At 38.9% G+C, this 27,020-nt stretch overlaps 4 protein-coding genes across 9 annotated transcripts in view; 2 read left to right on the forward strand and 2 right to left on the reverse strand.

Moving 5' to 3' along the window:
* The first annotated feature begins 624 nt into the window (after window positions 1-624).
* On the forward strand, window positions 625-15,506 carry LOC143357778 (ABC transporter G family member 23). 2 transcript variants are annotated; one of them, XM_076794382.1, is made up of 12 exons: window positions 625-1,686; window positions 9,931-10,141; window positions 11,135-11,405; window positions 12,090-12,512; window positions 12,586-12,672; window positions 12,866-12,978; window positions 13,324-13,709; window positions 13,927-14,042; window positions 14,126-14,196; window positions 14,305-14,393; window positions 14,470-14,646; window positions 14,739-15,506. In XM_076794382.1, exons 2-12 carry the CDS (start codon window positions 9,933-9,935, stop codon window positions 15,038-15,040), a joined length of 2,244 nt encoding a protein of 747 aa, XP_076650497.1. In that variant the 5' UTR covers window positions 625-1,686; window positions 9,931-9,932; the 3' UTR covers window positions 15,041-15,506. The 2 variants fall into 2 exon arrangements, with proteins under 2 accessions (XP_076650497.1, XP_076650496.1); XM_076794381.1 differs by lacking the exon at window positions 625-1,686 and adding an exon at window positions 9,344-9,564.
* Window positions 15,507-16,056: 550 nt separating this feature from the next.
* On the reverse strand, window positions 16,057-24,089 carry LOC143357791 (oxaloacetate tautomerase FAHD2A, mitochondrial). Of its 2 annotated transcripts, XM_076794410.1 has the most exons (7): window positions 23,782-24,089; window positions 20,902-21,063; window positions 20,505-20,540; window positions 17,711-17,927; window positions 16,688-17,022; window positions 16,432-16,519; window positions 16,057-16,260 (listed from the first exon to the last, which is right to left on the reverse strand). In XM_076794410.1, the coding sequence occupies exons 1-7, from the start codon at window positions 23,919-23,921 to the stop codon at window positions 16,198-16,200; spliced, it is 1,041 nt and encodes a 346-aa protein (XP_076650525.1). In that variant the 5' UTR covers window positions 23,922-24,089; the 3' UTR covers window positions 16,057-16,197. The 2 variants fall into 2 exon arrangements, with proteins under 2 accessions (XP_076650525.1, XP_076650524.1); XM_076794409.1 differs by lacking the exon at window positions 20,505-20,540 and having other exon boundaries at window positions 23,782-24,078.
* Window positions 24,090-24,446: 357 nt separating this feature from the next.
* Window positions 24,447-25,773, reverse strand: Mrpl35 (mitochondrial ribosomal protein L35). Its single transcript, XM_076794421.1, has 4 exons — window positions 25,641-25,773; window positions 25,013-25,172; window positions 24,807-24,947; window positions 24,447-24,737 (listed from the first exon to the last, which is right to left on the reverse strand). Exons 1-4 carry the CDS (start codon window positions 25,669-25,671, stop codon window positions 24,506-24,508), a joined length of 564 nt encoding a protein of 187 aa, XP_076650536.1. The 5' UTR covers window positions 25,672-25,773; the 3' UTR covers window positions 24,447-24,505.
* Mitofilin (inner membrane mitochondrial protein mitofilin) overlaps window positions 25,664-27,020 on the forward strand; it is a 64,568-nt gene continuing 63,211 nt past the window's right edge. For 3 of the 4 annotated variants that reach the window (XM_076794383.1, XM_076794385.1, XM_076794386.1), the window contains exons 1-3: window positions 25,673-25,812; window positions 26,177-26,265; window positions 26,708-26,776. In XM_076794383.1, the coding sequence (XP_076650498.1) occupies window positions 25,759-25,812; window positions 26,177-26,265; window positions 26,708-26,776 (212 nt within the window). In that variant the 5' untranslated portion in view covers window positions 25,673-25,758. Of the gene's footprint in view, window positions 25,813-26,176; window positions 26,266-26,707; window positions 26,777-27,020 lie in introns of all 4 variants that reach the window. The other variant, XM_076794384.1, reaches the window with a different exon arrangement.

A 27,020-nucleotide genomic window follows, 5' to 3' on the forward strand; every position in this document is an offset into this window, starting at 1 on the left:
GAAGAGTACGGCGCGCGCGATTTTACATAATCGCTCTGCACAATGTTCACGGAAAAAGTAATTAACTGGCGAGACGTTCTTCTTAATGGATTTATGATGCGTGAAGAAATTTACCTTTATGCGATGCCCCTTGTTAGTATGGCCCATAATTGACTGGCATTTTATCTTCGTTCATCATTCTGTTGTTTCTTATATTTTCCTAATGAATTATTTTAATCTTCTTTAATCCTCTGCTGCTCTATTTCTGTTGTGATTACAAATTATTTTTACTTGTTACAATGTTAGAGAAAGTACCCGTAAAGTTCCGTTAAATTTCTAAAATTCGATTTAAAAAAAAAATCGTTTACATAGGGACTTCTCCTTTTAATGTTGCCATACCCAAAGGACTCTCTTGGAAGCACAGCAACAGCAGATTGAGGTAGCATGAGACAGCATCCGGCAGACTGTCGTGTTGGTCGTTTGGGCTCGGGGAATTCCCAAGGTCCGGAAAAAAGGCGAATCAGACCGCAGACCTCGAGGAGAAAGGGCGACCCGAGGAGTTTAGTGATGGCGCCTCGGTCACCGGAAAAATCTTCACAGCGAAACAACGAATACTTACAGCTATTTAGAATAAGCCGGGCAGGTTCTGCCCCCACTTGCGATCAGGCCGTTCTAGCGACCGTGCCCCGGGACAGCTTCGACGGGTTGCACAAGCAGTGGATTCTCCATCCTGCAGCCAGCCGAGTCAGTTCACAGTGGCACCGCGACTAGGCCGCTTATGGCACCGCGACGACGCCGGCTTCCTTGTCATCGATCGTCGACATCCGGACGTCCTCAGGGTTGCTCTTCCGCTGAATCGGTGTCCTGACCCGCCGTCGATCACCTTCGATCGAATCAGTGACAGGCTAATTAGCTCTTCATTCAGCTGAACCGAAGCTGAACACTGTTGACGGGATCCTGAAGTGCCAAATAGATGATGAAGACAGTATAGCCTCTTAGGGCCGATGTTACAGAAGATTCTGGTAGAGTCACTTGGAGGACCTACTAGAGGTCTGAACTGAAGGTCAGAACTTTGAGAAGTTGAGGAAGACACTTTCAATTCTCTGCTCCAAAGAGAAGCGTCTTGAATTAAACCTGATAGAGCACTGGAAGAAGGATTCGAAGGAAGATCCTTCGACAAGGTTCATCTTCGGGTCTACCAGAGGAAAGAGGACGTTCACCTGATCATCTTCGCTTTCTAAATTCCTACCAATCAGTGATCGATAACAACCGATCTTCCGAAACAAAGTTTCACTGACAACATTGGGAAGATTCAGACTGCTCCACCTGTCGAAGCTCAAGTCTCTCGTCAGACGTATTGATTCGAGATCATTGTTCTCTGCAATAAACTAATCCGCAAGATACGGAAGCTGAGAGGAGGCGCTCTCGGTTTCTGTGGGGAACACCTAAACTGGTCTGCGCGGGCAGCCTGGTCACCTTGGATGCTCGACTGTGATAATCAAAGGGGTCGTGGCGAAGTGGTCCAAGTGGAATCTTCCAGGAGTCGAGGTTCAGATATTGTGGATGATGAATCTCTCGGGTAGTTTGTAGTGAGCGATCGGGTTCGTGCGATGCAATTGATTCGAGAAGGCTAGCCCGAGGATTTGTTGTTGTCGATCGTCTAGGAAGTCGAGGAACCAGGTTCGCTGTCGTTGGAACGTGTTGCAGGTTAGTGTGCATCGAAATCGATTGGATTGAAGGGCAGAGGGGAGGAGCAGTTGACCTATTCACGTGGGAACGAAATGGCGGGAATACGTGTGGGTATTGCGTGTGATTTATGAATCCCAAATTAAAGGAGCAGCAAAGCAGGTCACTGGGGGACGAAGACTTTGAAAGGGAATATGTTAACGTAAATCCAGTGTTAATATGCCAAATTTCTTGAAGCAATTTCAATAAGCAGAAATGAGACATACATTTTCTATAAAATTTAGATAAATTAAAAATGAAAGGACAGTGTCTTGAAATTCCTCTGATGCATTTTCAATTGTGTGTTTTACACAAGTTTTCATAAATGAATATAATCTGCATTCTAATTACTAATAAAACCAAAGGGTCTTATTTTTTCTTCTGGAAAACTGAGTCAAACTTATGGACTGTTTTTCCTTTTGTTGTTAACATAGTTTTTCGATCTTATAAACACGCGCGTGACTCATGGCTCAAAACCCTATAGAATTGTAAACGACGGTATCTAAGTTGCTCGTCGAGTAATTTAACTCGTTGGCGTCTTACCGACAAGTTCTTGGCATTGGATTGTATTTGTTAATCCTGTTTGCAGCAATTGTTTGCGTTCGAGTGTCTTACGATTCACAGAGACAGCGTATTGAAATTCTAATCCTTCGACGCGTGGTAAGAAACGATGTTCATTTATGAAATTAGGTAATTGATAATTAGGTGATGATAAATCAGCGAACATTGTCGTTCCAACGCTTTTAATTTTATTGTCGAGCTGTAACGTTCACAAGTATAAATTGCAAGTGTGAAGTAATCGCGGCGGAATACACGCGTGTCGATTTCAAAATGTTATGTTCACTCGAATTTCGACGCAACGAGACATCAGAACGATTACAGTGTTTCATAATTCTAATGAGCACCGCCGACAGAATTCCAATTAAATTGAATTCGGTTATTTTGTTTCCGATTTCGACCACTGTTGAACGCGCCTAGCACGCGATCACGCGATCAAAAAAGGAGAAACTAGAATACGAGAAAAAATAAATGTTTAGTAATATTTTGTTATGTACATTTGGCATTTAGATGTTTGCTGATTAAAAATCGCTTAAAATTTGTTCCCAACGATTTCTCGACTTATCTGCACGATCTGCTTTGTATGACGTCATACAGTGACGATTCTACAGTAAAAAGCAGTATCGCGGCTTATGCAAATGAAAATCGTATAACACATGAGAACGTAATCGTATCTGTGTTTTTGTACGCCTAATGAACCAAAAAGCTGACGCCAGTCGCAGACGAGAATTAGCTATCTAACTCTGCTCGACCTTTAGCGGTCACGTGAGGGGTACACGTGGATCGCTAAGGGGCATAATTATTATGGTAAATAGGAATCTATGATCGATCGCCGACCATAAATTTGTATTTTCAGCGACTAGGATGTCGCAGGGAAGCTTCCGTTTAAAACGCTTTGCGTTGATTCATGGATTTTGAAAAATTTTCGAGACAGACTTATTAACGTTCCAACGTAACATGATATATGAACATTCTAAGAATTCAACAATTTTATTCGTCGATGTCTTTTAATGCTGATTTTACTACTTGTTATGTTAAAAAAAGATAAATCTTCGTATTTTTTCATTTTGCCGTTAATAGACCTTTTTTTTTTAATTTTTATGTGGAAAATGTTCTTTTCGATGTTCTGTAAATGATCCTGAGGTTAATGTTTTATTTCGAACGATGCTCTTCAGTTTCTCTGCGCACATGTGGTCACGAAACGCTGTTTTTAATCCATTGCGTTTTTAATTGTATTGTTCTTCATTTTAAATACTTTAAATTTGGCAAGTGTGGATGCGATCAAAAAAGAAAACTGAAATATCCTTTCAGAAAATTAATCTTTATCATTGGATCAAACCGAGCTTAGCTAAAATATTTTTCTTTCGTTGATTGAAATATATTTTTGCTTGCGAATATTTAAACGGATTAAATATTAAAAGGAAGCAAGCGTTTCTGGTATTTCGAGTTAAAAGGACAATCGATTGGAAATGACGAGAAAGTTAAATCATGGTTTGTATCAGCACTTTAATGAAAGCGTTTTAAACTGCTCTAAGATAAAATGTAAGTGACCAATAAAAGATAGAGTTATTAAAAATAAAAAAGACAGACAAGTGATCGCAAAGTTTCCGTCAACAAACTATCTCAGCGGACGATTGGCGGTTGCTTTTTACCATTTCCCGTGATTCAATGACGCGTGACCTGTTAATAATCGTCCATGTCGCCTCGATCTCGATCTCGATCCTTCACCTTCGAACTACTATGAGCATCGCCGCGCATTCTACGAACACCTGGCGATGCAACCGGCCGCAATGACAATAAGAAATGCAATCATGAAGTAGCCCGAGGAACTAGACCGAGGAACGCAGTTTCCGGGTTTTGTCTTACGTAATGAACCGCTCGGGATGCTTTTTTTCGTAAAATTATGAATAACAATCTGTGCGGCGCGCAAACATTCTAAGAAACGCGAACAATGCATAACGCATCTACATAACCAGTTGAAAAGACCGATTTGCAATTTGTTCATCCATCGTAAGCGTTCATTTTCTACGACTTCCGAAATTAAGATTAAATATAATTAATTTCCAAAAAATTGCATCAAAAATATTTCGAATATTGTCAGAACTGAAGAAGATAGTTAGGCCATCTACACTATATATTTTGTCATAAAACATAAAGCAGTAAAACGATTCGAATGTAACTCAGCTTATTAAAATCATCGATGAGGAAAAGAAGCGCATACGTGGCACCTGTGTGCTTCAATTGATTCGGACAATTTTTATGTTGCACATAAACAACCACAGTCTAGTAAGTACGAGAGAAAGGAATTATTTGTTGAACCGAAGCTTGGGGGATTCGTTAACATTTCCTCGGTTTCACGATGATTTCACCAATCGCCTTTATCCCTTCATCCTGACACTCCCGGTTGCGAAAGATGCACCTGTTTATGGTTACCTCTAATCGCTTTCCGTTTCTTTGGACCTCGCGCGGACCGGAGGACGACTGTTAGGCTACGTTTCTTTTCCAATGAACTTGCACGCCGCGCCGGCCTCCATAAATAAGGAGACCGAGGATATTTGTCAACTGCGTTGACCAGCGAGGCCGCAACTTCTTACGATTCTGAAACCGAGTAAACACGATCTCGTTTCCTATGATTATTCATTAGAACGCTTATTGTTGGATGTACTCCGCTGTGATATATTTGTTGACAGGATCGTTGCGTGTCCGTTTCGTGCTCGTTGCGTTTGCAAATTTACAAGGAAACCATTTGCGATTTTATAGTTGCGATATATTTGTTCATTTTATTATCTGTTGCGCAATCGATTTTTCATGAAGCGTTAGAAAGTGAGGTAAACAATTTTAGAATGTTTTCACGTGTTTAACACGTTAACTGCCACGTCAGTCACATATGACTGACAGTGATTTTTGAGCGGGCTTAGAAATTCATTTTTATTACAAGATATCCAGATAGACCGAATTCGAATTCAAAAGGGTTAAGACAGCATCTCATATAATACATTTTAAATTTCTAGTTGTGGTTTCATTAATTAAATTACTCTGATTTTGGGGTTGCTATGCGGCACTTAACGTGTTAATGATAATTTGCAAATTTGTGAAAGACGCACGAAACATCAGTTGTTTTATAATCAGTAAAAATGTTTTTGTTTATCTGCTATTGCATAAAACACTGCATATTGTCTTTAAAAGGAATAGTGTTTATAAATTACTCAATTTTTTATTTCTATAGAATAGTCTACAATATAAGAACTGGATGATCTATTGATTACTATACTTGGCCGTGCACGGTATACTTGATGTGTCGAAATTATTTATTTTTCCGATCGTATACGCGAGTTTGCAAAGTTCTCTTGAACAAATTACTACCCGAACAAAAAGCAGCCGGTCTTAATGACTCTACATATATTTTTCTCGTTAGTCACGGCGTTCGATTCCGTTTTATGAGCTGTTTAATGATTGTTGCTATTACGACGGCTTCTTCTAAAATATGTAAATAATCGTGCCGGCTAAAATGTGCGTATTTCACTAGCGCAATAAACCAAGTTAACCGAAAGTAATTCCGTTCGAAAGGTTCAGATATCTCAGTTTTGAATTAATTAGACTCATGCTCGACGCTGATCGCCTCGTACGTTGGCGAAGCTTGTGCAACGTTCGATTGCAATCGTCAGAATTATGAATGCAAACGTAAATTAAGCAAACTACAGTGTCTAAAATATTTAAATTCTAACTTACGTATGCTTCATTCGTATCCGAGATAATGAATTCGTTAGTTTGCGTTGCACGTTATTCGAAAAAGATTATGTAACACGAAGGCAGTGAACTATAAATCTCAAATATTGGATAAACAAATGGAAAAGAATAATAAATTGCGAGAGACATCCAACACCGTGGGGCTTGACATTTCAACTTCTCTGAATATTTACTTTAACTCAAGGCTCGAAGGACAGAATAATATAACACTAAATTCGAAGTCACATAAATTCTCTCTACATCACGGAACACGAATATACATAAATACCACAAATCTTTCTCTCGATCGCCAAAATTCACCGCTCCGTAAAAGCGCGAGTGATTCACGTATGCTAAATCATTCTCAACTCTTTTTTCCCGTGAGGTTCATCTATGTGCTCGCTAATTGAATATTATATTTTATCGAATTTATTTTATTTATTCATTCGAAGGGAAATCGTCGGGGTCAAGTTCTCGCGTCTACACTGTCTGGCCCGAGAAACGTTAACGACGCAGACACGTTGCATCATGATTATTGAAGCGACTGATGACTCGACTGCCTTGTAATTAACAAATTTCACGATGGCCGTGTTTCTGGCTGGCTCGACGGTTCGTTGAATTGGAAAAGAAATCTACAAAAGGAAAAACGATGATCCAACGTTTTCGATCCGTTGCACAACCCCTAACTGCATAATGAACACATGGTCAATGGAAAAGTGTATATTCAAGTTTTTTTATAATAAATGCATTAAATAAAGCGGATAAGATAGAACAGCAAGAAATAGATTATTCGAATGTGTGCTGCAGTGGGCACGAAACGTATCTAGGAATACGTTAAGTCTTTTATAATAATTATATTCTAATAGACAATATAAAACACCAAAAGCAAAATCATTTGAAAGTTTGCTACAGCGTATATGAAGTAAAACGAGCACTTAGAAGTCTACCGGAATGTCTCAGGTGTTTTAACAATGATTACACTAAACTGGACAGGATACGACATTAAAAGAATGAATTCCTCGAAGGTCGACGCGATTGTGAAATAAGGTCCAGGAGATTATCAAGGTGAATGAATAAATTATTTTGATGAATTGTGCGACCCTTATTTTCGCCGTCTGGGAGTATAATGACCAATAAATGAAGTAGCCGCAAAACTGGGTCACCGGTTAAATGCAAACAACAGCGCACGACTATAGTGAATCCAATTTGTGTCGGCGATCGGAGCATGATTCCCGGTTGCGTAACAAGGTCGATCACTTTTTCGAAAACGAAAGTGGAAGTGAAAAGGGCGTGGGTTCTCGCTTCGAACGATGCCAGTCCAGCCGGGGATTGCGCGTGTTCTAAACCGCTTCTCCGGCTGGCTGGACCAGCTGGCCCATAGGTGAGAGTTTGTTACGACATTACGTCACAAACGAATTACAAGGCAGCGATTATTACGTAGAAACCGGTAGCGATTACCTCGCCCTTCACGATTCTGGTACTTTTTCGGGCCGACACGAGCCTTCCCGTGGATCACCTCGGTCATTGTAATGAACTCGTTATCCTTCTGTAAAAGAAATGTAACTGCACTGGCTGTACACGTTGTTATTAGTGTTCCTTTTCGAGAATTTCTCGAGAAATTTTGTAACTGATTATTTCCCATTTCTCGAGAAAAATTCCAGTATTTCTCAAGAAATTTAAATTTAGGAAAATTCTTATGAATCTCATTTATTTTATAACATATAAATTCTTAAATTCTCTTAAATTCTTATTTAAAACTTTAGAAAAACTGAATACTCAATTGAGTAATGAGTTTCTTGTTGTTATTAAAGAAGAAATATCTAAAAGAAGAGACAAGATTGTTGTATCCCTTATAAAATATCTGCATAATCCAGAATCTCTGCAAAAAGATTCAGAAGATACAATTTTTTTATTTAACATCCAAGGCAGATATGTATAAAATGGCAAAACAAATTCTAAGCAGACTTTGTGGAAAATATAACAATGATTCTTATGAAAATAGTGAAAAACTTTCAGATTCTCAGAACGAGGAACTATCACTGGAAACACAGTTAGAATTAGAAATTGCAGATAGCCTTCAAGAATTTAGTGTCAAGAGTTTAGCGGCAGAAGAAAATAAATTCCGGACTCTAACAAAGAAATTCCAAATTTTTGAGTCCACTGAAAAAAGGACACCCAATCTTCAGCAACTTTTGGATGTTCTGTATACGATAAAGCCAACATCCACACAAAATGAAAGAAGTTTTTCTACGGCTACAGATTTTGTTAGAAAAAAAAGTAGTAGATTGTCTGATTCTACATTAGACGCATTATGCTTCTTAAGAAGTCATTTCAAAACAAAAGCGTAATGTTTCACTTTATAAAAGTTTGGTAACAGTTTCCCAATATTTTTTATTTTATTAAAAATTCTCGAGAATTATCGAGAAATATAGTCTTATTTCTCATTTCTCGAGAAATGAAAAATGTTGAGAAATCAGGAACACTAGTTGTTATGTCCTTTACAATGTCTTAATGACTATGATTTTGGAACGCTAAGAAATATTTTTGACTGACTTTACTATTGTTTCCCAGGTTTGGAAACTTTTTGGGCCCCTTCAGGATCCACTAAATAACTCTATTCGTACTTCTTCTAAAATGCTTTATCAGTTTTCGAGGACCTCTCATGATTTTGGAGAGCTAAGAAATTTCTTTTGGCTAATTCTACTGTTTTCGAAGACTCTTGAGATCTTTCAGGACCCTGTGAAGGATTTTATATTTTTCTGAAGTCCTTTGGAGTTCTTCGCAACACTTCGAGGACTTCCTCCTTAACCAAATTGTGTTGGCTAACTCTATTATTTTTTACAAGGTCCTTTTTAAAGGTCAAGGACTTTTAAGGGTCTTCAGGATCGTCTGAGGTACTCTGGATTCTTCTAGAATCCTTTGAAGTCGTTCGCAAATGTTGGAGAACCTTTTCTGAAACTTCGTATAACCTTTGAGAACCTTGAAATCTATTAAACAACTATTTCGAATCCTCGTTCGAAGCTTCCTAAGTACTCTAAAGTTCCCGAAGAATCTTCCGGTAGAAATTTTTAAGAACTGCATTGTATCACAGAGAGAATCACTGTATCCGTATAATTTTTGTCCTGGTTTCGACCGAAAATAGTAATGTTTTGCTAGTCGAACTACGGTAAAAGCGACGTTCCATTGCAAACTGTAAGCCTAATCGCACAAGAGTGACAAATACATTTTCAGTATTGTTATGTACATATTATCAGCAGTATGCATCGTTCACCGGCGATAACGATTCGCGGAATAGTTGAGACGTTTACTTGAAACGACTAGCATTCTCTGTGTGGACGTTTGTGAGAGTGCACGTGGCCCGGAGACAGACGTAGCCAGGTGTACCCATAGTCGAGATCACTTTTACCTGCCGGTGTCTCTTACTCACCTGCTATTCATACTAGGAAGTGCCTAGAACGTTTATCTGAGATTTAAACATCCAATTTCGTGAACCGTGCGCGCGCATCGGCTGCATGGACTGGCTGCATTCTCGATAAACCGACGCCATGAAATTGTTTCAACATGAGAAAAAAATCAGTTAATAAATACTATACTATTATACGTCTACTATACTATTAAAATATTTGTTGCACATTTTTGAGGCCTCGATCTGCTAAAATCCTTTTGTATAAACTAATATTATCCCAAAAGTTTCTTCCACGAGGCGCATGTTTCATATTGTCTGATGATGCGAGTATACATATATAACGCGTTCGTTTGTTCGTTAATGGTTTATTATTGCCTCGTACTTAACCACGCCCCTTGCTTCCTTGCAAAAGTATTCTGAATTTGCATTGTGCGCATTAATCGAAAACAAAACGAACTTTCGAGGCAATCGTGGTGCTTTCTTGTTTAGAATCACAGCACGGTAGGCGTTTGTATAATAATTTGTTGTTGTTGCAGAAATGGAGACCGCAAGTCCTCCGTCAACAATCGTAGCCACCTCCTTGGAGCTGAAAACAAGGAGGGCGCAGTTTCAAACGCAGGCTTCGACTTTGGATACAAGAAAAAGGCACGCGGTATGCGTGCGAAGGGCATACAAGAAGTATGGGACCAAAAGCAACCCTAATGTCATCCTAGACGGGCTGAACATGACTGTGCCTAAAGGCTCTATGTAAGTTACACCAATAAGTGAGCTTGCTTTTATGTAGCACTGTAAAAGTGTTTTTGAAAAACCTTTGTAAAAACTGAACGGTGGAAAATACAGCATACTTTTTAATTTTATTTTCCTTGATCTGAGAACCAGATCGTGGAATATTTTGAAGCAATCATGCGAAGTTTTCTGTGGAAGATGGCGTCCGTGCTGACGTTGAAGCCTTCATGACATCGATTCTTTCCTGTAATAGATCATTTGAATTATTTTCTTGTATTGGCACGTTTTTCTGAGAACTATCAATTGATGTCCCTCTTTTACAAGGTTTTCCAGTTTACTGCTGGATAGCAATCTAGCTTAGAATTCTTCTCTCGTTTTAATTTTTTGACGTGTAATGATATCGCAACATCCGAAGGTGTTAATACCGTTTCGAGAAAAGGACAAAAAGACCATAAAATTTAGAAAGGCCAGTTTTTAAAACGGACAAAGTCCGCGCGACATGTGTTCTCAGAAACACGTATTCATCGTCGTGCCTTAATTTCTGCTCGCTTAGTCGACCGTTTAGCGTTGTTCGGCTCTGTATAATTAATTTTCAACGTCGAGCCATGTTTCGAGCGCAAAGTTCACGCGTAAAAATATTTGCCAGGACGATGACGCGACCGAATACGCACAATGTCATTCTGTTATCTGTTTTTGCATTTTCGTCGCCAATTAAAGATATACAGAATAAATGTCAAACGCGATTTATGATTTCCGAATCGGTAACCCTGTCTGATAAAAAACTATGCACATAGTATTTTGTAAGTCGAACTTCCGAAGGTGGAAAATACGGATGATGTTGTTAAATCTGAACTGTACATTATATTTATACGAGCGCATAAATTTTTCAAAAGAAGCAAAAACTTGGCACGTAGGACAATTAAAGTAGTTGTTAAAAATTTGCAGATTTTTATTTGGTCACATTGAATTGAGCTGGGATATTTGATCCATTGTTACAAATATATTTTCGCGCAGATATGGTCTACTTGGCGCGAGTGGTTGCGGAAAGACAACGTTGCTATCATGCATCGTTGGGCGGAGACGCTTGAATGCAGGCGAGATCTGGGTTCTGGGTGGCAAACCCGGGTCCAAAGGATCTGGTGTTCCTGGTCCAAGAGTAGGCTACATGCCCCAGGAAATAGCATTGTACGGAGAATTCTCCATACGAGAAACTTTCATTTATTTCGGTTGGTGCGCTGGAATGACGACAGAGCAAGTGGACGACAAGCTGGAATTTCTCGTCAAGGTAAGACCTTACCCTAATTAGCCTGCGCAAGGTAGATACCTTTAACGATTTCATAGCAGCCATAGCTAGCATCTGCTTCGAAACTGCATCTTCAAATCCACAACTACAATCACCAGACCCAGAAGCATGTCTCAATGGATCCTCTGCAATGATTCTTGCAGTTTGCCATTTGAATATCAATATTTCATAATAAAATGATAAAAATTCGTAGCTAGATCTTAACACACTATCGGCGGGTAACACCATGAGTTTGACTCACGCGTCTAGCGGGCGAAAACAACCTGAAGGTTGCTTACAAAGAGTTGTGCAAAACAAAATATTCATTACATGAAAAAAAAACAAGCATTGGTAAGTGCTTTACTAACACTTAGCGTACGTTCTGCACGAAAGGTATTAATACCCGACCCGTCGATTAGCGCCAGTCTGTGGAAAAGGTATTAATACCCTTCCCGCCGATAGTGTGTTAATTTAAAAATTGATAGTTTCAGTATAAAGTCGTTAATTTACTCTAACAATAGGATCATTGTAACTAAACTCCCAAATATAGCTTCAGATCAAACACAAGCTAATAAAATGAACAGATACAAATTGCAACCCGCAGTACCATAACCAGTTCATAAAACCGCATCAGCAACACCATAAACCCAATCAGGCGCAGAGGCATAAACGATTCTTCTTGAACAGCTCTTGCAGCTGCCGCCAGAAAATCGGTTCGTAAAGAACCTGTCCGGTGGTCAGCAAAGGAGGGTGTCCTTCGCAGCAGCCTTGCTCGCCGACCCAGAATTATTAATCCTGGACGAGCCGACCGTGGGCGTAGATCCTGTTCTCCGTCAGAGCATCTGGGATCATTTAGTGCACGTGACAAAGGACGACAATAAGACAATCATAATCACCACTCACTACATCGAGGAAACGAGACAAGCGTCCATCATCGGGTTGATGAGGGGCGGCAAATTTTTGGCAGAAGAGTCACCGACGAGGCTGATGGAAATGCACAATGTGGACACTTTGGAGGACGTGTTCCTGAAGCTGAGCAAACGACAGAACATGGGTCTGAGAAGGAGGAGCAGCATTCTCAGCAGTGTCACCGGTGTTCCTCCGGAAGTCGTATGTTATTGTCGATACATTGTCGTTACGTGTTAATTTATTTACAACACTTCACGACTTCATGATTTCCTAGGATGCCGATGACGAGATGAGCGGCGAGTTTGGCGATAACGTCAGCGTCTCCAGCAGAAGAAGGAGCATAGCTGTGAACGACGGAAACGTAATTAGAATCTTCCTTCTCGTAGAGTTACAATCAAATTAATTTGCATATCCTTTAATTCGCATCGTTGTTTGAGAATTTGTAACTTTACTGTGACAATATATATTACAAGAAGCTGTATTTAATTATGAAATTCTTCTTAGAATTTCAGCTGTTCCTCTCTGAAATGATTTTAATATTCTTCGTTGAATAGGTACCGGAGCTGCCACCGGAAGAAAAAGGCACTTCCAAGTTCAAGATGATTGATCCTAAGCACATGAAGGCTCTCGTGTGGAAGAACTTCCTGTGGATGTGGCGTAACGTAGGGTAGGTCAGGTTTAAATAAAAAATATGGGTGCCCCAGAAACAGCCTATCTAATATCTTCTTTAATTGTTACATTTTTAATATTTTGCAAAAGATCCTGAAGTTCGTCTTTTGGACACTGTACCACTGTTTTTTTTTTCATAAATCGATCATTATTCAATTTAGCGGTGAATTTGGTTTTTCTTGTTCGGAATGATGTTGTTATTTAATTTAAATGCTTTAAGATTAATAGATCATAGGTGCATTCAAAATGACAATTAGTAAACCACAATGAATTGAACTAAAGATCTGATTCATCAATTTAGATCAAACATCGTTAATGTTATTAGCATGTTCGTTTCTTGCAGGATAATGATGTTCATCATAGGTCTTCCAGTGGTCCAAATCACCCTGTTCTGTCTCTCGATCGGCAAAGATCCAACAGGTCTAAACATAGCAATAGTTAACCACGAATTGAACAACAGTATGGAACCCTGTGTACCATCGGTAGGCTGTGATTGGCACAGACTGAGCTGTCGGTTTCTTAGTCACCTCGAGAAAAAACAGTTAGTGTTTCGATCGTACGATAACGAAGCTGATGCGAGGAACGCTGTCAAACGAGGCTGGGCCTGGGCTGCCATAACATTTCCGGCGAACTATAGTGAATCGCTTACTGCGAGAATCGAGGAAGGCAAGGATGTCGACGACTGGAACATCGATAACTCTAACATGCTGATCACTATGGACTCGTCCAGTGAGTTAATGATTCTTAATACTGGTTTCAATATTAGAAGCGTCGAGCATTTGAAATTATTTACTTCCGTTCTCTGTCGTAAATTGCGAATGCGCATTTATGATCATTTAGTTCAGTTTTTGCGGTAATGTGCCTCATTCATAAATCCATCGAATAATTATTAGTTCTGGTTCTAGTGACGCAAGGAGAGATTTATATATTTTTTGTCTTTGTTTAGATCAGCAAATCGGCCTGTTGCTCCAAAGAGATCTTTACGGCTCCTATCGGGACTTCGCTACAGACGTCACTGTATCTTGCAATTACAGTAGAAAATTGACAAATATTCCTGTAGATGTAAGTCACGCTATGCATAAAATAATAATTAAACAAAAATTCAACGAGACATTTGGATTACCAAAGTATTTCTCTGTGTTCAGTTTAAAACACCCATCTACGGTCCATTGGAGCCCAACTTCACAGATTTTGCAGCACCGGGAGTCATTTTAACGTAAAACACTAACATATATATATATATATATATATATATATATATATATATATATATACAATACTAAATCGTTAAGAATAGCATAAACTAACAAACATAACGTTTCAGGATCATCTTCTTCCTGTCCGTCGCTTTAACTTCGGGCGCCATGTTGCTGGAAAGGAACGAAGGTCTTCTGGAGCGATCCCTAGTATCTGGTAAAGAAAAAAGTTCATCAAAGATAGCAATGATAGTATGTATAACACAGTTTACTTATTTTCTTTCGCTCGACAGGTCTCACGGGAACAGAAATTCTCTTCGGCCAGGTCATAACGCAGTTCGTGGTGATGATAGGACAGACAGTTATGGTTCTAATAGTTTCGTTTGCAGTCTTCAAGATCACTTGCGAAGGAGACATAGGTTGGATCAGTGTGCTGACTATTCTTACTGGATTGTGTGGCATGAGTTTCGGTGAGAACAATCTACAGATTTAACAATAATTTGCCGTTGGACTTTTATTCTTTTCTCTTGGTAAAATTTATTTTTCAACTACGTTATTACAGGATTCGTCGTTGCCTGTGTCTGCGAGAACGAAACAAGCGCTACCTACATGGCAATGGGTTCTTTCTTGCCTATTGTTATGTTGTGCGGCATCATTTGGCCCATCGAAGGGATGCACTATATTTTGAGATACATCAGCTTCGTCCTGCCTCTGACAAAAAGCACAGAGTCCATGAGATCCATGCTAGCTAGAGGGTGGCCTATATCCAACGCCTCCGTTTACAATGGTTTCATCTCCACGTTGATTTGGATATGTGCTTTCATGACACTTGCGATACTGTTAATTAAATTTAAAAAAGGATAGAACCGTGTAAGTATTCGAGGGATCGATGTAATTCAAGAGGAACAAAACAATTGATATCGTCTGGAACCCAGTTTCAGAGAAATAGTCGTATACATAGTGAACTAAATGGCAAGTGAATTGTGTGAGTGTGTACCCTTTGTTTACCCTTTAAATATTTTTGAGAAAGGTGTTTGAAGTATTTAAAGATTCCGGGGGAAGGAGTGAGTGAATTGTGCGTGGAAAACGTAACGTGTTCTTTGCTCGACATGGTTGTATTATAGTTACTGTAGGTATTTTCATACTATTAAGGAGTAATTGTGGTACTATTTTGTATAGTGCCTTGATAGGATATCTTTGAGTCGTGTTTCTATGGAAAGACGCTTTATATTGCTTATAGTCAGTAAAAGTATTTAGGTACACATCTTTTTATAAATTGATTATATATTAAAATGAATGTATATACGAATAAATTTTGATTAGTGAGATATATGGGTAAAAAAGATAAAGATGATCAAGGAACTTGAAATATGGAAGAGGATTATAATTCCATAAGCAACAAAGCGCTTGGTCGGGTGTATATTTCACGACATTATATAATATTTTCCGAAAAATACAGAAAATCAGTGCAGAATATTGTGCAAATTACATCTTCCTGATTTTCTGGCTGAGAGAACAGCCATTTCAGCCATCGGATTCTCCAATCGCAGTCGCGCCAACATAATGGATAGGTCAGAGCGAAATCAATCACCACGATTCCTCTAAAAATATTTTAATAGAAGTCCGCAGAGGTTGGTAAAAAAACAATCGCGATAAAAAAGACGCATACAGTAAATTGATATCTTTTAGAAACAGTCTCGCAATAAATTGTACAAGTAGAGAAAATCCGTGATGCATATGAAGATGTATATGGTGTGGTGACGGCACTGTTCAAGACGCGTGAATGTATTTAGGCTGTAGCTTTGTGTTTTTCTTTTTTTCTTTCAGGAAGAACGGCCGTTGGTGTGAACTTGTTTCGATTTTTATTTTACGAATCGTCTCGAATCGTTTCCCTTCCCCTCTCATGGTCGTGCACGGAATCTGTTCAGAACAGTGCGCGATTTGTCCACGACGTTCTGAGGATGATTCCAGTCCTGAAGCATTTCAGGGCAAATCGCTCCTACTCTTCTCTGGGCATCAGATCAGAGAACTTTATTCCTCATGCGTCCAAGGCTCTCTATCTCCGTCTCCAACACATCTCCACGCTGAAAACAATCATTCATTCAACCATAAGTCTCATGGAACTTAATACCCACCATGGACTATACAATACTTTCTAAAAATCTATGTTGCATAGTTGGAGATTTATTTCATTCTGAATAATGTAATCTGATTATTTCCTTTTCAGATTATCATTGAAAAGGAATTAAAGATACCTGTAAAAACTCTGGTGGTTTACGTGTGAAGCCGACGCCAGCAGGTGTACCAGTTAGAATCACGTCTCCCGGTAACAGAGTCATGAACCTAGAAACATAATTACATGTTCAGGTTGTTGCAAGCCAATAGGAAAATTAGCCCATTATTTTAAGCACTTGTTGTAGCACAGTACTAAGAGCAGTAAAAGGAACTAAAAACATGAAGGTATGGCAGGGTTTTAATGTGAAACGGGAACTGCTGAGACAGGCTACTTACTGTGAAATGTAGGCAACGATTTCATGGGGTTTAAAGATCAGTTCGCTGGTGTTCCCATTCTGTTTAATGTTGCCGTTCACCCAGGTTTTCACGGACAAATTGTTGATGTCGCCTATCGACTCCTTGGTGACCACAGCCGGTCCAAGGGGGCAGAACGTGTCCATGGCTTTGCCCAGAAGAAACTGGCCGCCGTTTCTCTTCGACTTTTGCCAGTCCCGCGCTGTGATGTCTTGCGCCACTGTATAACCGAAAATACAATCCTCGCCTTCGTCATTGTTCAGTGCTTTACACTTTTTGCCGATTACTATCGCGAGCTCGGCCTCCCAGTCGACTTTCTGCCGGAAGAATTACAACAGAACGATCAATAAACGAGACATTGCATTTCCCTAGTTCTGGATATCCTAACCATAGACGCCACGAGCAAGATTAGATGCATGATTGCATACAGTCTGTCATAAAAGTCTGCATACTCCTACTGAATTTCATATATACATTTATTACAATAATGTACATATTATTATCATGAAATCATTTAAATAGATCCTGAAAAATGCTTTTACATTTCAGACATTTGAAAAGCAGATGTACGTAGACTTTCATGACTGGCGTCTAATTTCTCACAATCTAATCTTGTCTCTAGACACATTATATTTGACAGAGGTTGAATCCAGAATACAAATAAAAGAAATAATATTCAGTGTCGTGACAAATACACGGATACTTAAAAGTATACTTAAAAATATGTCGAAGAACAATGAATTTTAGAAGATACAGGGGTAGTTTCACCACAGTCTCAGCCGATAAAACAGAATGTTTAGTCTGTAGATTAAATTAGAAAGTCGCGAAATGAATTGATCCTCTTTTTCTCTCTCCACGGTGGAGAGGCTCCTATTAATAGTTCGCGAAAGTCCGTTAACACGTTACATAATCGATGCATCTAAATATAAACGGTCGGCGCTAAAACATAGAATGAGCGGCCGGCGTCATTGCAGATTCAGATCCCGTGATCGCTCTTGAACTTACGTCCGAGATCGAGGGTAGCATGATGTTGTCGCGTGGGCCGATGACGGTGCTGGGGAATTTGCTGAAAACCACGGGACTTTCTGGCGTCGGTACACCTTGCTCTTTGCAATGACCGCTATAGTTCAGGCCGACGCATGCCAGCTTGTCCATCCTGGTCACTGGCGCCAAGAAGTTCACCTCGTCTTCCGGTATGATGCTGCGTCCCTCGGCCACGATTCTGCAAATCGAAATTTCTTCGGTCATTTGTTCATTAATTTTGCACTAAACCTACCACCACTGGATATCAAATAAGTCGAAAAGTTGGGATAAAACTTGGAAGATTCAAGTAGATGCGCGCGCTATTGAAGAGGGATCGGCAGGCGCGTCTGATCATGGTCGGTCGATTCTACTTGTCGTAAATACTAATCCGCACGAGGATCCGACGAATTTGGAATATTTTCGACTTACTTTGTCTGTATTAATTATTGTACGATTATTGGAATTATAAAGATATTTTCAACGGAGATGACTGAATAAAACTTTATTCAAAAACGTTTTGTAATAAGAATTGTGCAGAGTCTAAACAAATTCAATTATGTCGAGGTAACGCATTCAAAGGTTTGTGTGCGCATGCCACTTTTAGTGCTTGGTAGGTTTAGTGTTAAATATTTTACGAAATTCTACGTACAGATTAGTACAATGCAAGCGTCAAATTAGTACTCCTTAATTCGCCATCATTATCAAGAGGAAAAAAACTAATTCTAAACATAGCATTAACTGCTTCTGATTTAGCATTACTCTTATCGAACAGCACAGTCATTAATTATTTCGATAGCACGTTTAACTAACTTTCAGGCAAAGCAATATAAGTACTTATAGTATTATTGGTTTAATCTCTTTATCGTCACTGTGGTTAGATGTTTCGAAATATTAAAATCATGCATATGTCTGTAAGTATAGATTTTGTTAAAATGATTCGTAATTATAAAAGTTTGTAATACATTCTCTTTTGACGAACTATGACCACACAGAACATATTCCTGAGTGATGCGAAGAGATAAAGCCGGAATCCCCGAATCGATTTTATCACCACTCGATTTAGTCATTATCTCGGGGACCCGGAAAGTTTGGAGGATGCGGAGTGACGAAACAGTATGACGTAGATTAAATATCATAAGCACTTTGTTTTTAAAAAAAATTAACGAACTCGAAGCAGAGCCACTTCAGCATTCTCTGAACTAAGCATCTTTTCTTGTAAACAACCAACACTTGATTTGTTGATTCCAATGAACCATGTCATACTTTCTTTTTTCAAATTTTCTACTTTAGAGACATGTACGTAATCTTGTTAACACAAAAATAGATTATTTTATTATTAAAAAATGAAATGTACTGGACGTGTGTTGAACATTATTGCGTTTCCAAATGAAAAATGAATCCGATTCAATATTGCCTTTATAATATTATATTAAAAGCTAAACGACTTAAAAAGAATGAACAGTTTTTAATGTTATTTTTTAAAATATTGAACACTTGCAAGAATGAGGATTAATCCAAGGCCACCTGCTGGTTGTTTCAGAAATTATCGCAGCAGGCGTGCTTGAAGATATATTTGGGGCACACAATGGCCCATTGAGGACCACTATCGTTAATGAAAGGGGATCGAACCGAGCGCCATTATGACGGCTCCCATTTTCGAGATAAAACCATCCCTTCCTGAATTACTTCTCCTTCTGGAACAATTCTGGAACTATTAAATGTCAGTGATATTATGCCAAAGATCTTGACCAGGACATCAGCCATGCCTTGTATTACCAAATAAATTCGGTTAATTGCACTAATCAATTCAACACTAGATAGCACGTGATTACCTCTAAAGTAAAAGTCTGAATCATTAGAAACCAGAACTTTTTGTTGACTTAAAACAATGTGCTCGGTTCGCGTTCCACCTGCGAGTCACTCGAGAACTCGTACGTTTCTTTACCACACCAATAACCATTGTTCACAAATAAAAAACGATTGAAGGTATTCCTGATTGGTTATTGATGACGAGCCAATTGAAGAAACAAGCAGTACAAGCACGTGATGGTGTTGTAACAGGATGTGATCGAGTAAACGATAACGAGGTTCTCATTAATGTTGCCGACGCTGCGGCATTTATAATTGATCAAAATCGATCGTCGTACAAAATTATCAGAGAACGGATGCCAATCTCTCATGTCGAGCATACTTTGCTCGATAGCAAGCAAATCGCGGTGACAGACAAATTTTCGTTATTATCTGAATAAAACCAGGTTCGACAAAATTTGGATGGTGCAACGTTATCATAAAATTATAATCAATTGCAAATGATACTATCAGTCTATCAGTTTCGATCCCATGAGACTGAGAAGTTAACATGTATTATATTAATTACCCTTTCAAAGCTCGGAGCTGCAGATTATAAGCAAATTTGGTGTACTCAATCCATCAGTGCAAAAATTAATATTTGCCCTGATATACACTTTGTAACAATATTTGCATTCGAATACAAATATTACGAAAATCAGCGTGTTAATTGGTTACAAATTCTATGCATCATACTAAACAAGTTAGGGTTCTAGCAGCAAGGATCATCGAAATAGCGGGTGACCTGTTTTCTCGAGGAAGCGAGTCAACTTGGGTGTTCGATAAAGGGCTGTGTGTGTCTTTTATGTATAAACGAAGGAGAATTTCACAATAGAATGTTCACAGACACATATATCATACAAAACAATCCTTTATCAAGGGTGTAAGGTTAAACAAATATCATTTCCACACTTCTGATGGAACCAACCTCTCTATCATGGCCAACAGGTCGACTTCGTCTTCCCTGATAAAAAGAAACGGTTCATGGTGAAAAATGCGGATTCAGATGTTACAAAGCTATCTTTACCGTTAATGCTATTTATTAGGTGGTACTGAGAAAGTTATTTGTCAGCAAACTGATGGTTTGAAATCGTATCTTTGGTACGTTTACAACGGACCACCCAGTATGCAAGCTTGCCGTGCTAATTAATTAAGTTTTTCCGAGGCTATCTCCGCTAGTAGCGAACGATTTCTTGTTTACGCCAATTGCGTGAAGTATTTATGTCATTTCGTTATCAATCAATGGTCCACCGCGGCGGATGACGATAAGGAGTCGCTTATCGCGAATTTGCCCCTTTATTCAGGCGTTACCCAGCCACGCCTACCTTTTAGCCTTCTTCAAGAGATCATCGCCACCTTCGAGGAACTTTTTCAACGTGTTCGGAATCCGCGAGTCCACCGCCGACACGGCGATTATGTCTCCACCCTGTTTGAGCTGCACCCCTAAATGCTGGGGTCCACCATTCTTGCCGACGAACTGCACAAACCTGCAGAAACAATCGCAAAATAATTCTAAGTGGATACGTCTGAACCTTAATTAATCCTATCAATACTCTACTAATCAACTTATCATTATCGATCGGAGTAACATAATGTTACAATTTTTCTTGGCATTGTTGTCTAAATAAAAATGATTGAGCTTCTTTTAGATACAACAAAACATTTAAAAGTTTTATTAATAAACTTCTAGTAAGGCAATTGTAGAATGTTACTGATAAACAGTTAAGCTCTTTGTATTTTGTAAATTTTGTTTACACTGTATATGAACGTCCAATTTGATTACTCAATGAATGATTATCGGGTTTCTTAGCAATCAGTTCGTGACATTGCAGAATTTCTAATTTCGAATAATTATCTTCGCAACAATAGTGTAGTGATACTAGCTATCAAAAGTTGTTATTATCTATCATTGACATAGCAACATAAACATGTATTTACACCTGAACTCAATTTCAACAACCATTTTTAACGGGAAATATTCCTTACGAAATGATAACTTGCTATCTATGGTTTTATGATAATTGTGACCTTCTTCAAATGTGTATACATTAAGATAAAATTGCGACACTCAGATATATTTAAAAATTTAATAGAAAAAATGGTTTAGTAAACAATTCGAAATCGAGAACGTAAAAATTGAGAACTTCTATAGAAAATTATTTATTTTGTGGAGAAACGTTTTCAAAGCTTAAACCAAAATTTATTTCAATTACTCGTTGGGAAAGATGTTTAAATAACGCACTATGCACTCCGGACATTGTTATTCGCGACATGAACCCATTTCGCGCATTTAAACAGGTTCCTGAGAAAGCGAAAACAAATTCTTTTTCGCCATGCACTCGTCTCAGACGAAGCGCAAAAAAAAACAAGACTTCTCGTCGAATGATTTGAATTCTAAATGTAGGTATGCATTTGTCCACTAATGACATGCCAACGGCCTGCGCACAAATTTAAATAAAATTTAATGCTCCCAAAGTATTTATTTTTTCAATTATACAAGGTTATACAACATATATAACATATTATATAAATATATATATAACATTTCCCATAAAGATCTGCAAGTTGGTTACATTTATTTGTACAACAATAATATACGGATTTATTTATTAGCTTCATATTTGCCAAATATACGCTTATCAACGTTAGTCAACAGTCTCATGCACAGTAAAGTGGAGCGATGAACTGAAAATGGTTTACAATATGTATCCAGAAAATGTATTAGTTTTGCATAAAAATTTGATTCAGGAAACAGTCAAATTGTTCTGCATTGCGTAATTTCTCAGAGAAAAATAAATCGTGCGAATGAAAATATTCGCAAACATCCTGGATAATTTTATCGGGAACTGTGCTGCCACCTATATCGCTTCGAATACGTGTTCAGTCAACATAAATGCAGGCATATGTGAAAAATTATGTAAGCAATCGCTTTATGGGGGCCGATAAGGAAAAATTAATGTGAGCAATATCTGTCAAACCTAATCATACGTCTGGATTAGTCTATCAAAGCAATTTCTTTCTATCTCATAATCTACACCCACTGTGCATACAATTAATTTGGTTCCGCAATCTTTGGATCTCAACGACTTTAATTAGTGTCAAAATTATCGTTACTATTTATACATCACAATGGTCTAACAATATCTTGCATTTGAAAAAGTTACGTTCGGATCCTACTAATTTAGAATACTTGACAACTTCAGATTTGGCAGGCTTGGAACTCTCGCAATTCAGAATGCTCCTATGCTCGAGTCATATTTCATCTTAATGCCTTATAACATGAGGCATATAGCTTGTTTTATTAGTAAAACTGAAAGACTTGATTTTCCAGTTTGATTTTTAACTTGCAACGAATATGGACGCCTTTTACTAGGTTCTAATCCAATTAGTGCCAATTTCATTTTTGTTAGTATTTCGTCGACTCCAACAAATTCTTTTCGCCTCGAGATACAATTATTTCGGGAGATGCTAATACGTTATGCTGATCGAGTTATTTATTTAGACGTCCTCCTAAATGTACGTTAAAAAACCTGATTTGGGTTAACAAACGCCTTCTCGACAGCCTGTCCGATTCGCCGCTAAGTTCAGCGTGCACGGCGCTCAGCGAATGTGCAAATTCAGGGGCTTTCGCAGTCGATGACATAATTACGTTTGATCGAACGAATGCGGGTGTTAGAATTAAACTGGTTAATAAATTTTCGCGCTAATTACATTACCGGCTCTCGTTGAATCGATTTCTGCAATTTGTCCATTTTTAACCGCAGTCAGTGACACCGGTAGACCGACTATCGATCAGGTGGGAGAACCTGTCTCGAATTAATCTTATAGAGCAGTACCCTTACAGTCGCCGGCATATCGATGTATTGTAAATTTGTATTAGGATATTTGGCACATCGTGAACCCGCCAAATACGTCACTGAACGGAACCAGCCCACGTTACTTTTCCACCGTGAGAATAGCGTTCGCAAATGTAGCCGTATTTGTTAACATTAGCCATTTCCGAGCAAATCGATCTCCAGCCGCCGTCGTTGCCGCAACGTACGAGGGAGCAAACGGGAAACCGATCGGTGATTTCGAGCAGAAAATGCGATAAAAAATTCCGCGCGAAATTCGACCATCGCAGTGTACCAGCACCGGCTTCGTTAGGGTGGTTTTTGGACATAGATACACCGTTGTCGGGTCGAAATACTTATGTTTCGACTCACCTCATGTCGAGTGTTCCGCTCACCGAGAAATTCCTCCCGAGAACGCTGGTAATGAAATGCGTGTTGCTCTTGTCGGCGCACGAGTTCTTGAACGCGAAGCAAGCTCTGCTAAGCAATCGTAGTTTGCCGCGATAAGGCATTTTTCTGATGTAATCGAGTTGCTTCTGGGTGAGATAGGAATCGTGTAGCGTTGATGATATCTTTCGTTGATGAGAAAAAGACCAACGCCGGCGAACTAATAAAGACAAAGCATTCGCCGCGAAGGACGAGCTACGACTGAATACGTTACGCCACTCTAGCGTTCCTCGAACCATGGTGGGGCGAGCCACGTGATGTCGGCAAAAAAGTTTGTTCGGCTTCGAAAGCGACCGGTGATCGATCTTATCGCGATTATCTTCTGAAATAAACAATTCACGACGTGATCGACGACCACGTTTGCCTACATATCGATCTTTTCAAGAAGACGGATTAATCAACAACTGATTGCATAGTCACGAGCTTGACGCTGGTCCGGTACCGGTGTCCTTCCGGTTATGAGACGATCAAACTTCCGGAATTAAAACGTTCAACACAGTTTTGTATATAAGATCAAATTGCTTCTTGTAACGTTTTAAAGTTCTTGCTGAATTATTATTTTTGTTTGATGGTAAATGCACATGTTAGAATGAATTGTACTTCGGTATGCGTTTATAAATGAAATTCTATATCTATACAGCAGAGATATTTAAGGTATCGGCTTCTTTCTCGAGTGAGCAAATTCTTCACGAGAGTGGTATGGATTGTACGGGTCGTCTGGGTAATGATGAGGCCTCCTCCAATACTTTGTCACCATCTTGTCCAACAGAAACGACTGTGTTGCATTGGTAAACACGTGTTGTCTCAGCCTGCGTCTCCGATTCTCTGTCTTCTTCCACAGTTGCGAATGGCGACCAACACGTGTTCTAATCCATATGCCCCTGCAATTGATCGAAGCGCGTTAACAGGAATCTGAAGTATCATAAATCATAATTTATGTTATTCATTACCAGTTTAATCTATAGAATCGTTTAAGTACAGCTTTGCAAGATTTTCTCTTCCCTTTCTTCCTAGAGAACTTTGTAATTGTTCTCACAGGTGTTAGACTAGGAGAAATTGTTGAAGGAATGACACTTCCTATATATTCCTGACTGTAAATTTAATAAAATTCTTATGTATTTTCTTACTTGGTACATTACAATTTAAATACTCATACCATGGCATTGTTTTTGGTTCAATGCTGCCAATGTTGTTCCATCTATTGATAATTGAAGAGAACGCTCCGAAATATCTTTCCTGTGCACATTGTGCTAGAGGATACTGTTTCAAGCACAAGGAATTCGTGAGAGTACTGACATTGGCACGAGCAACAATTCCTAAAACATACAAAACAAAACAAAGATCAGTATCGTTTCAATTGGAGGTCCCGATTTTACGTGTAATAAACGAATCTGGATCTTAATCGACGTAATATTAAATACACGGGTACCCGTGAACACATATCTCTATGCATACGGATCTCCGTATCCGTGTACACGGAGAATATAATGCATAATTACACGTGTATTAAGGACACTGTGTACATGTCTGAAATCGTAAACTCTAGATTTCAGTGCGAGGTTTGAATAAGCGCGCCCTCGGTTCAATTCCGGCGTTTCTTCTATTAACCGACATGGCTCTCCGGTGCAGCCGAACATAACCTACAAGACACGAACTTCGAGCGATTAACGCGCAACGATTTATCGAATTTGATCGAATAATGGCTTAAAATGAAGCCAACGAACTATTTTTTGGCCAAAGAGAGCCAGTGGTGGTAAAGTCGCAGAGAAACGTAAAGTACACACCTCGAACCGCGGTACTAACAATACGCAACATTCTTCTTTTCGTGCAGTCAGTCAGTGACCAGCTGTTTTGTGCCGTCGTTCCCTTTTTCCTTTGGCTGCCTGACCGGCCACCCGAAAGATGTTCCGAATTGGATTAAAATTTCCGTGCAACGGTGTAAATAGGGTATGTAAAGTAAGTACAAGAAAAATCTTCGTGTTCGCGCGAGTTCGCTGTTCTGGCGACAGGCGAGTCGAACAGAAATTGTGAACGGAATGTGGGTAAAAAGCGCACCTCGCCACGCACTGTCCGACTATTGTCGCGACGTTTGTCCTAATAATATTTAGTTTGCCGTCGTTGTTTCTCGCGATCTTTGAGAGAAAAAGTGTGTCACTCCTGCTGGAATTCGTGATCGTGTCGCGTCGAAGGCGTTTCCGTGAGTTGTCAGTGAATATTCTCGTGGACAAAACCAAGGTTGCGCGCCTCGTGTGACAAGATGGCTTAAATTTAGGAGCTTACATAATTCCAGACAATTTCATTGACACCGTTGTCCTTTCAGATCAAAAAACACGGATCCTCCACCAGACCCTACTTGTCAACCAAGTGCTACGAGCCACGTACACGAATCAAGTGCGAATCGGACTGGAGGTAAGCGACCGAATTTTCTGTTTGTTTGTTCGCACATTTTCACAATTGTCAAAGTTGTCATTATGTGCAAAAGAACAGAACTCGATCTTTTTACGTTTCTTCACATTCCCGAAAGCCTATATTCATAGATAATTATACGTTTCTTGTATTTTATAAGTCATCTCTGGGTTAGGTTCAGTTTAGGTTATGTTTGGCACAAATATCGTGATGGAATTACCATTTCTTTTGAAATCTACCGTATCGTTTTTTATGTTCTCTTATTATTTAAAATACTCTATATTTCTTATCACGAATGTTTTTATTATATTTATATTTAACCAGTTATTACCATATTTCTAAAAATAAACATTATGCGTTTCGTTGTATAATTATGTACGCCTTGAATATTACATCGGACAGGGTGGATGAGAACATCTTATGTAAATTCAGTTGTATGTTTTAGGTTTTTCAAGGATGTTAAACTTACGTCCAGAATATCTGGACATAGGTACTCAACTGACTCGTCAAAGAGGTATACAGAATTTAAACCTAGTTGCATTATATTATGTACGTTATATAACAAAGTTGCATGCATGCACTCATTCTGTATTGGCCATTAACTTTATTGCAAGAGGTTTAAGTACTGGTAGTAAAATGCATACCCTGTTCAATTTTTGCTTAAAAAAATTTGAATGTTTTTTTATAACATTTGATTATAAATTTAGTTTAACACTGTGCTTTGTCATTGTTTGTGAAGTCGTATGTATTAGTATTAT

The sequence above is a fragment of the Halictus rubicundus genome, chromosome 10 (assembly GCF_050948215.1).
Source record: "Halictus rubicundus isolate RS-2024b chromosome 10, iyHalRubi1_principal, whole genome shotgun sequence".
Classification (NCBI taxonomy): Eukaryota; Metazoa; Arthropoda; class Insecta; order Hymenoptera; family Halictidae; genus Halictus; species Halictus rubicundus.